Genomic DNA, 10,071 nt, shown 5'->3' on the forward strand with positions numbered 1-10,071 from the left:
GGCACCAGGTAGAAACCAGCAGCCCTAGAAGGGGTTCCAGTCACTTTAATTATAAGCAATAAACTCACTCAAGCTGAGGAATTGGTTATTGATAAATGACTTCTTTGAACAGACAAGCCCTAAAAAGATCTGTAAATTGGCATCTCATTAATTAAAATAAAAAAATCATAGCCATTATTTGCATAATTGAACTAAAGCAAAAATAGGAGGCGCAACTAAAAAATGCCTACATTTAGAAAATCATTTCCTTTTCTTGTAAATGGGAACAAATGCTTATGTAGCTTTCGAAATGCAAAATTGACAAAGCATTAAAAAGTTTCATTATTGCCATTTATTACTGCAGCTCACCTACAGAAAGAAAATCAGTGATTCAACTTTTGTAGCTTCTTATGATTTGTAAATAAGCATTTTATTTTATTGTTTTTCAGACCTTTGGAAGGAGTATATTTTAACACCAATCATGCAAAACATGGACACTGCATGGGACACAACTTTCAGTCCTGACTATTCTTTCAATACATTGGAAACTGAAAACTTCAGTGGACCCATAGTACTACTTTGTGAGGAAGACATACAGACAACAAGACTAATGGCTACATTCACCTCAGGCTTTTTTATCCTGTTTTCTTTTCTTGGTCTTCTTGGAAATGGCCTGGTTTTGCTGGTTGTGATAAAGTATGAAGACTTGAAAAAGGTAACAAATATTTTTATATTAAACTTGGCAATATCTGACATGGTGTTTGCCTTCACCCTCCCATTTTGGGCTGTCTACCACGTGCACCACTGGATCTTTGGATACGTAATGTGCAGGCTAATAAGTGGAATGTATTTTACTGGACTCTACAGCTGTATAATGTTTCTGACAGCAATGTCTTTTGAACGTTACCTGACAGTTGTTCATGCAAAAGCTCCTAAGTTGAAGAAGAGGCTGTGGTTTGCACACTTGGCAGCTGGAATTGTATGGTTATTCAGCCTAGCAGGAGGAATCTTTGAAATGATAAAGTCCAGTGCACTAGAAAGTTTCGATGGCAGAATCCTATGTGAAGAACACATACAGAACAACCCTGAATTGGCCAGTCAACTGAAAAATAACACATTGAACTTAGTGGGATATTATATCCAAAATATTTTTTTCTTTTTAGTTCCATTATTCATTATTATCTACTGTTACTGTAGAATTTTACAAACTGTTAGAATGTGCAGGACACAAAAGAAATTTAAAGTTGTGAAGCTCATTTTTGCCATTGTCCTGGCATTTTTTCTGTGCTGGGCACCTTACAACCTAACTCTGCTACTTTTGTCTCTGAGCGAGTTAGACATTGGTTTCTTAACAGAATGTCGTATATATAAAAATCTAACATACTCACTTGTAATCTGCCGCAATATTGCCTGCTTTCACTGCTGTGTTAACCCATTATTTTACATGTGTGCTCAAAATTTCAGACAGTCTTTACTTAATCTGCTTTGTAGAGGTTCACATTTGCAATGTGACAGAAAAGTGAATCAAAGAAGCCATGAGAGTGGCGAGTGCAGCAAGTCGGCTGCTCGAGAAGGACAAACCTTATCAATGGATTTAATATGATTTATTTATTTATTCACAAATAAATATATGGCAATGTTTTGTATCTGCCTGGTGATCATTTTTTAAAACAAAGCCACAAATCATTACATGAAATTACATGTAATTGTATATTAGTAACAACTGTGGATAACTTTATCTAATGCTTATAAAGCATAAATTATACACATCATGGCTTCATTGTTTTTTCATTCAGTTTCATTTATAAATGCATTCATTATTTTCACTTGGTATTGTCACCGGAAAGTAATAAAATAATCAACATTGTAGTGCTGAATTGGTGTTCAAAACATGCAAAGACTTATCTGATGAGTTCCCATTTTGGAATCCTGTGACCTCTGGACTGAATAAAGTTAAAAGATCAATTGAGTAACAGTCTGAAGTAGAGAATACAACAACAGGAAAAAAAGGTTTTACGGGTCCGACTTCTATATTGATGATAGAATTTGTGGTGTGTAATCTCACAATAAAGCAATTTTTTGCAGTTTGGATTATTTTCTTTTATTTCCCCATTTGTGGTGTCAAATTCTGGTGATGGCTATGCCACATCTGGCCTCTGCTATGTGCACTATACATGTTGCAAGGTTTGAAATGTCACTAACACTAGGCTATGTGACATTTGGAAATTTAATCAACATTGAGGGAAGCTGGGCAGCACAGTGGGACAGTGGTAGCGTTGATGCCTTACAGTAAGGAGACCAGGATTTGCATCCTGGGTTCTCCCAGTGTGTTTGCATATTCTCCCTGTGTCAGTGTGGGTTTCCTCTGGGTTCTCCTGTTTCCTCCCACAGGCATGTACGTTAGGTGGGTTGGTGATACTAAAATGGCTCTAGTGTGTGGTTGGGGTGTGTGTGTGTCTGTGTGGGAGTTTATGTGTATTCGCCTTGTGGTGCCCTGTCCAGAGTCTGTTCCTGCCTTGCACCCTATGCTGGTTGGGATAGGCTCCAGCACCCCCCCCATGACCCAGTTCAGGACTTGAAAATGAAATAAAATAGGGGGAAACTGTTACTCTGTGTTTGATAGTGAAGAACATGGAAAACTAAAAGAAACAGTATCCATAAATCCATTTTCCAACCCGCTGAATTCGAACACAGGGTCACGGGGGTCTGCTGGAGTCAATCCCAGCCAACACAGGGCACAAGGCAGGAAACAATCCTGGGCAGGGTGCCAACCCACCGCAGAAAAGAAACAGTACCTGAAAGAAATGTTCTTTTGTGCTTGTAATTCTAACATATTAATGATCTAGAACAAGGGAATAAATAAGGTGGTATTATAGGGGCTTCTCATCATTAATCCTTTTTTCAGCAGACTTGGTGATGGGACTACAAAAAAATAATTTAAGCTGACAAAGTGTAGGGCAGGCTGATCTGAAAGAAACTACCTTTTTCTGAAGTAAATTACTGTATATACTCGCAGATAAGTTCTCCCACGGATAAGTCGAGAATTGATTTTACTGTATAATTTCTGGTGTTTTATAATGTCGGTCGTATAAGTCGAATGCGGAAAACTCACGCTATTGGTACAAGTGATTATGATGTGCTAACGCCCACCTGAGAGAGTAACCATGGAGTATACCACCTTTCTTTTTTATGTGGGTGAGGCAATGTGTTGTATCAGCGCGTGCTCCTAACCTGTCTCTCTATTGTGCCTATGTGACCACACGGTAATACCCAAAGTATTCTGAAGCAACGTTTGCATTGTTTTGTCTTTTTTGTATCTCACACCCTTATATACCTTGTGAGGCTTGCCTGGATACCACCAGTCGGAAACCACATCTTTATAAAATGCACACGTTTATTAAGTCCAAATACACAGTCCCACACAACACACAGTGCTCCCAGCTCCAAATTACCCCTATTCCGGGCTTCTTTCAATGTCCGCGGCCGCCTTTCCTCTCCTCACATGAGCTTTGTCCTGCTCCCACTCCCGACTCCAGCTCCTAGACTGTAGTGAGGCGGCCCCTTTTATTTCTCCCCGGATGTGCTCCAGGTGTCTTACGACATTCTTCCGGCAGCACTTCCTGGTGTGGTGAAAGTGCTGCCCTTTGCACCGGAAGCACTCTGGGCGTCCCTGGAAGGCTCTTCCTCCATCTTCCCGGGTGTGGCGGAAGTAAACGTTTCCCGGGTTCCATGAGGCTTGAGGCACCCCCTGGCGGTGGCCATGGGTCCCACCGGGTTGGAACCTCCTTGCTCCTTTTCCCGTGGTCCTCTCCTAACCCAGGGCAGTTGCCCGCTCATGACCCGGAAGATATAAATGCCACCTTCCGGTCCATCCAGGCGTCCCGGCTGGTTAAGAACCTCAGCCATCTATGACAACCTTTATCATAAGAGCATCCCTTATCTACGATGGAGCATTCGATCAGAAGAAAATATGAAGCTGGTTTTAAATTAAACGTCGTTGAAGTAGCAAAAGAAATTAGTAACTGCGCTATTGCAGCAAAATTCAATGTGTCTGAGAAACTGATGTGAGATCAAAGGAGGCAAGAAGATGTAAAAAAAAAAAAAATAAATTAAGGGTCATATTTTTGAATGGGTGTATAAGTCGGGGTCTGATTTTATGATCGATTTTTCAGGTTTCAAGACCCGACTTATACTTGAGTATATACGGTAGTGTCTTAATTTTAAGTTCCTTTGTTGGAGGGAAATTACTTAGTTTTGTCACAGTCCTTACAGATTTTTACTTCTCCTTCAATCTATATCTCAGTTAAATGTATGCCCTTTTCCGAGAGTAGAAGGTTCTTCTGCATCCATTTTTGGTGTGCAGTAATAGCATATGCTTCCTCCATACTATACCCAGTGATGGCTGTTGGCTGTTGGTAGAAGTATTCTGGCAGGCAAGCTCAGCAGAACTACTGCTAGTAATAAACATGGTCATTTTTTCTTTTCCTTTAGATTTTTTTAGTTTAGTTTCAGATATTTTTGTCATTCTTTTCTTCTCATGTCTTTTGAGCTTGAGGAATTTGATTGTTTCATTATTACTGTTGATAGGTGAAATATTCATTAGTAACCTTATTTGCTGAATATTCTTCTGTAAATTCGCTGTGACTGGCTTAGATTAAAATTTTTTCCCAGTTCCCCATGATGTTTTACAAGACCAGTGTTACATCATAGAGCTGTAGCAGCTGTAGTAGACATGCGCAGAGTGTTTATGCATGCGTATTATAAGATCATGGACAAACTGCTTCGGGCACGCATGATGGAATGATTCACCTTCCACCTGCGTCTTTTGTTGTTCAAGGCATAATGGTGCAGTGGTTAGAACTGGAACCATACAGCTCATTCAGATCACATTTTGAACACAATAATCAGTCCAGCATAGTTGGCAGATGCTTCCCCTAGTACTTAGGGACAACTAAAACAGCATTGCACCATTGTAAGCCACTCTAAATTAGTTCAGTTACTCCTTCCCCATTAACTTCAATAATTTCACAGAGTTCACCAAAGTTCCTGAACATTTCCATGATTTTTCATTCAGAAGCAAACTCATTTTAAAGGTCGCAAAAATATTCAGTCTTCCAACACAATCATGTTATTTTCTGAAGTGTGGTGCCATTTTCAAAGGATTGGTGTATTAGTTGACAGCCTCACTTCTACCATTTCACAGCCTGAAATTGTAATAGGGACATATTTTGGTGCCTTGCACATCTCTATCATCTTGAGATTTGGGATAAATAAGAAAAATTCATTGGGTTGGTTACAGAATTACTTTTGATTTAGCAGAGAGAACTTTTGTGTGGTGACTTTTGAAAGGTTCACATGCACTTCATTGGTTATAACTCCTGCTTGGCTAAAAGGAATCAGTTTATTCTCTTGTCCATCTCCTGGTACATCATTTTCATTCACTTGCTGCCTCTGACAATCTTGGAAGAACAGCTAGCTGCATTTTCTGGTGTAATCAGACAGATTACTCATATAAAAACCCAAATTCACAAGCATTGCATGTTTTCTTTTAGACATTGTCATTTGAAAAGACATAAAGAGATGAGACAATAACAAATGTCATTAGTGGCCTGGCAAATTTTTTTTGAAACAAAAATACTTAACCAAGAGCAACTTGGAAATCTGTGTTCTTTTCACATGAAAATCTTAAAAAAAAAGTCAGTGCAAGTTTCGACCATTGTGGCAGTGAGTTGATTGGCTTGATTAAGTATTACTCTATTGTGTCTCTTCACTAGACCAATTTGTCAGTCAATGGTCAGAATGTGCATATTTTTGGATTTTCTTCACAGCAAAATCTCACGACACAAATCTCCACTGTCAAACTCTGTCCCCCTCTGTTGTTACTTAGGAACCACCTTTTCCTATTTGAAGAAACTCCCATTTCTGTATTTTATTTTTTTTTTACTGCAGATGTTATTTAAATACTTAATGATACAAAGACGCAAGCAGAATTAATGAATAAAAATGCTTCCAGACAGGAGCTAAGTGTTGTTCTTCTTGTTGTAAATAGCACAAATTTAGCTGGAAGGAAACAAATTTAATTTTGCAAATTTCCTTGCAAAATGAAATGCCGAGTTTCACTGCAAATTCTATTTTGCATGAACCATTTTGGTTATACCTAATGGCCACATATCACAAATAAAATGTGAATTTAAAAACCAGTTCAGCATGACTGTAGGAAGAGATAAAGAGCTGGTGCCATGTGGGGATTGTTGTGTGTGCTGTATTCTTTTCAGATTACTAAGACATGGATATATAACCACAGGGACCATCATTTATAGAGTCCTGTTAAATTGGCTGGATCGAACAATAATCTATAGATTGAAGAATATGGAACTGGAAGTTGTTAAAGATATCAGATACATTGCCTTAGCCCTCAAAGTATGGAGCACTTGCAGTATTAGTGTTCTGAAGATCACCACCTACTTCACTCAAAGAAACTCATATTAGTAACATACAGTAAATATGTAATTTTTACACTTCATTCAACATAAAGCACCTAAAATCATTGCCTACCATTAGGCCTCAAAATTCCAAATGTTTTGCATATTACTAAATAAAAAACAAGCTTTATCAATGAAATTTATGATACTTTAGAATATCTTAGATCAGCATTTCCTAACCTCTTACATTACAAGTGGGCTGCGGCTGACCACAATGAAACTCTACTCCCAAAACTGCTCCAATGATCGCACTTGATTCACAACGGCAGCATTGCAGGTGGATCACTGTCAATCTTTGACAGCCTCCCCAACTCCAGCTCTGATAATCATGTTCAGTTCACCCAGGAGGAAATGCATTGATGATTATGATTGATTCATTTAATGCTCTGACTCTCAGAGGACCGTGCTGGAAATCCCCATTTCAATAATTGTGTTCAATTCACTGAGGGGGACCACCCCACATCCCAGCTCATGCTAAATTCATGGAGGGGGAACCCTCGGTAGTACACAAACACACTGGTATGTACAAAAAATTGGGTCACAACACCACAAAAGTTGGGAAACACTGCATTAGATCATTTGGTATGATGGCTCTAAGTTCAAGAATAAGTTTGAAAAAGCAGATACTGTATTTCTGCGCTGGACTGGCACCCTGCCCGGGGTTTGTTTCCTGCCTTGCGCCCTGTGTTGGCTGGGATTGGCTCCTGCAGACCCCCGTGACCCTGTAGTTAGGATATAGCGGGTTCGATAATGGATGGATGGATGGATACTGTATTTAATACAAATAAAACAAAACAAACATTTCTACAAATTTATTGAAAAATATTCAGATGGTTCAAATAGTTAACATGCATTTAAAGTAATTGTTACAAGATTCTCTGATATCAAATGTTAGTATTTTACAAAGGTCTTGCTCCAAAATTGTTTTTCATCCCTTGTATATTTTTTGAAAGTGTCCAGTTGTTCTGTTTCATTTCTGTTTGTCTTGTTTTGTAATTGCTGTGCTGTTCCATATGCAATTTGCTTCCCTGTGAAATCTCCTTTGTTAGATCCTCCACACTGCCTGCCTTTGAGTACATCACAGTAATCACACTGATCAAATTAGAGGTTTGCTAACCAGAAATAATGTTTCTAATGTAAAAGAGCAGGACAGATTACATCCCTGCCAAAGGGCTGATTTCAATCCACATCACCAAATAAAGGCACATGGGGCAATGCCAAGCCATGTGGTCACCGAGAGACATTTGTTTTTGGCTTAGAGATTATCAGAGCAACATATTGCTTGTGATCTTTACAGATCATTACTTCAAAGCAAGTTTGAAAGACAGTTTTCTGGAGAAACACCCTTGGACATAGTGTTAACAGCTAGCAATGAAGAGAGAGCGGAGTGTTCTGATGCTTCACTGGTGGCTTGGATCCTCATACATATGATATGTTAACTGATTTTACATTTGTTTATTTATTTTTATACTTTATTACTTATTGGTTTAATTTTTTTATACATTGCATGCTTTACAGATCAGTTGCTACTATGTTCTATGATTGAGGCAGAGTGTGGATAATGGCAGGGCATCTGGTTTTATCATATCTGTTGTTTTATTGTGTACTTGGAAGGTGGATGCTTTGTGTTCTGTATCATTTCATTCATTGCATGTTTTATTTATCGTGTTCATTTTTGAAGAGTAGGATAGGTGTCAGAGGAGCTGGTTTTATCTTCTGTACTATTTTGCTGTGCTTTTTGTTCATAAACTGCATCTCAGCTCTTGATAGAATTTAGCAGCTACTTATTTCTTAGTCCAACCAAAAGCTGCTGATCACCTTTTTGTGGGAAGAAGGCACACACAAACACTTGCAGAATATGTTTTTGTAATCTTTTTTCTTTATACGTACCAATTAAGAGTAATTATAATCATCTAAATCAATAAATAATAGCATATAGCAATAATCAGTACACTATATGATTCCAAAAATGCTGAAATTTCTGAAGCTACAATTTCCCATGTCAGTTACATTGTAAACATGGAATTTAAAATGCAGAACTGCAACTGTGACAGTCCAATAGATTTGAAAGTAAGAAATAACTTTGAAACCACACAAATATTTTGAAAACACCAGTTTGAAAAAAACTAAATATACTGTACTGTACTTAACTTTTTATAAATAGTTTTTGAAAGACTTCACATTTATTTACATTAAAGTTCCTTTTGAGGATGAATCCATTTTTGATGTTAAGAATTTATTTTATTTTATTTTGGGTATGTGCATGTAAAATATGTGCTTAGCTATTTAATTAGGTGTCACATTGCATCATTGGGCTCCACCTATTTAATACAGAGGCACATAGCACTTTGTTATCCAAGTATTGGATCTTTTCTGAAAAGCAAAGTTTATGGTTGAGATAGTTACAAGGGAAGAACCTCAAATTTTATGTCTCGTTTATTGACCAATCTGCTTGTCCCTTGACTGTGCTTTTGCTTTACCCTTAATAGTGACTTCCATATCCTTTTTTCCTTCTCTTAACAATAAATCTTAAAATATCAGTTCCACACAGTTTTTCACTACATTTTTCCACACATTAACTCATATTTTTACTTTGTCCATGCTCGTCAGTGAGAATTATGCTGACCCTATGGAATCTGCTAATACACCAAGTTTAATGTAATTTGGAAGTAACATAATTAACAAGTGTTAAATAAATCATACATAAGTGTAACGGAACAGCAGTTCAAACATTAACAACTGCAGGCTCTAAATTTTATTTCAGTTTTACCATATGCTTGAAACCCTGGACCTTAGTGATTTTGTTTCAATATAATCAGCTCTGGAAAGACAATGGATGCTGTCACACACATGTGCTTAGGAGGCAGTCAACAAGCCATGAGGTGAGTGAAATATGATGAAGAGCTGATTTATGGTACTAATGTCTCTCCCTCTCTCTCTCATCAGAACCAAAGAAGGTAAATAATCCTGTTTACTCACCCGCACCACTTCCGGATTCACAAAATGGCTGCCCAACGTCACTTTTGCTTTTTCCGTCGCTTCCGGTCTCCCAATAATGATGTCACTCCTGGTTTCTAATAATGGTGTCACTTCCGGCACCCGATGATGATGTCACCTCCGTCTCCCTTTGATGACGTCACTTCTGGGCTCTACTCTATGCCATCACTTCCATCCAAAAGTCTGTGATGTCATTTCCTGCCACATGACATCTGACCACCATTTTTTGTATAAATAATTCCATCTTTCAACTGTATTTTGTCAACTGCTCAGGTTTTTGATCATTTTTTCATTGCTTTTTCATAACGTCCGCTGGACACTATATGGGGTAATTCCCCAACTCTTTTTGCTTTGTGGAACTCCTTTATTCTTTATTACAATGCATATCAAACTAGCCACAGTTTCTCAAGATCTTTTTGTTTAATTGTCTGTTTTTGTTACAGTTTGGGGCAGGTGGTGCTGTTACTAGCCAAATATTTTCATGAAAGTATGCTGTCTATCTTTCATAGATTACATCTTGCCTGAAGAAGGGCCCTGAGTTGCCTCGAAAGCTTGTATATTGTAATCTTTTTAGTTAGCCAATAAAAGGTGTCATTTTGCTTGGCTTTTCTCT

The 10,071-nt window shown here is 38.0% G+C and overlaps 1 protein-coding gene across 1 annotated transcript; it reads left to right on the forward strand.

The window, feature by feature from the left end:
• Positions 1 to 283: 283 nt before the first annotated feature.
• Positions 284 to 2,055, forward strand: LOC114653630 (C-C chemokine receptor type 3-like). Its single transcript, XM_028804048.2, has one exon. The coding sequence runs from the start codon at positions 461 to 463 to the stop codon at positions 1,580 to 1,582; it is 1,122 nt and encodes a 373-aa protein (XP_028659881.1). The 5' UTR covers positions 284 to 460; the 3' UTR covers positions 1,583 to 2,055.
• The last annotated feature ends 8,016 nt before the right edge of the window (positions 2,056 to 10,071 follow it).

Source organism: Erpetoichthys calabaricus, chromosome 6, assembly GCF_900747795.2.
Source record: "Erpetoichthys calabaricus chromosome 6, fErpCal1.3, whole genome shotgun sequence".
Lineage (NCBI taxonomy): Eukaryota > Metazoa > Chordata > Cladistia > Polypteriformes > Polypteridae > Erpetoichthys > Erpetoichthys calabaricus.

Coding starts and splice junctions, on each gene's coding strand:
- LOC114653630 (XM_028804048.2), top strand. CDS start 461: ATGCAAAACATGGACACTGCATGGGACACAACTTTCAGTCCTGACTAT.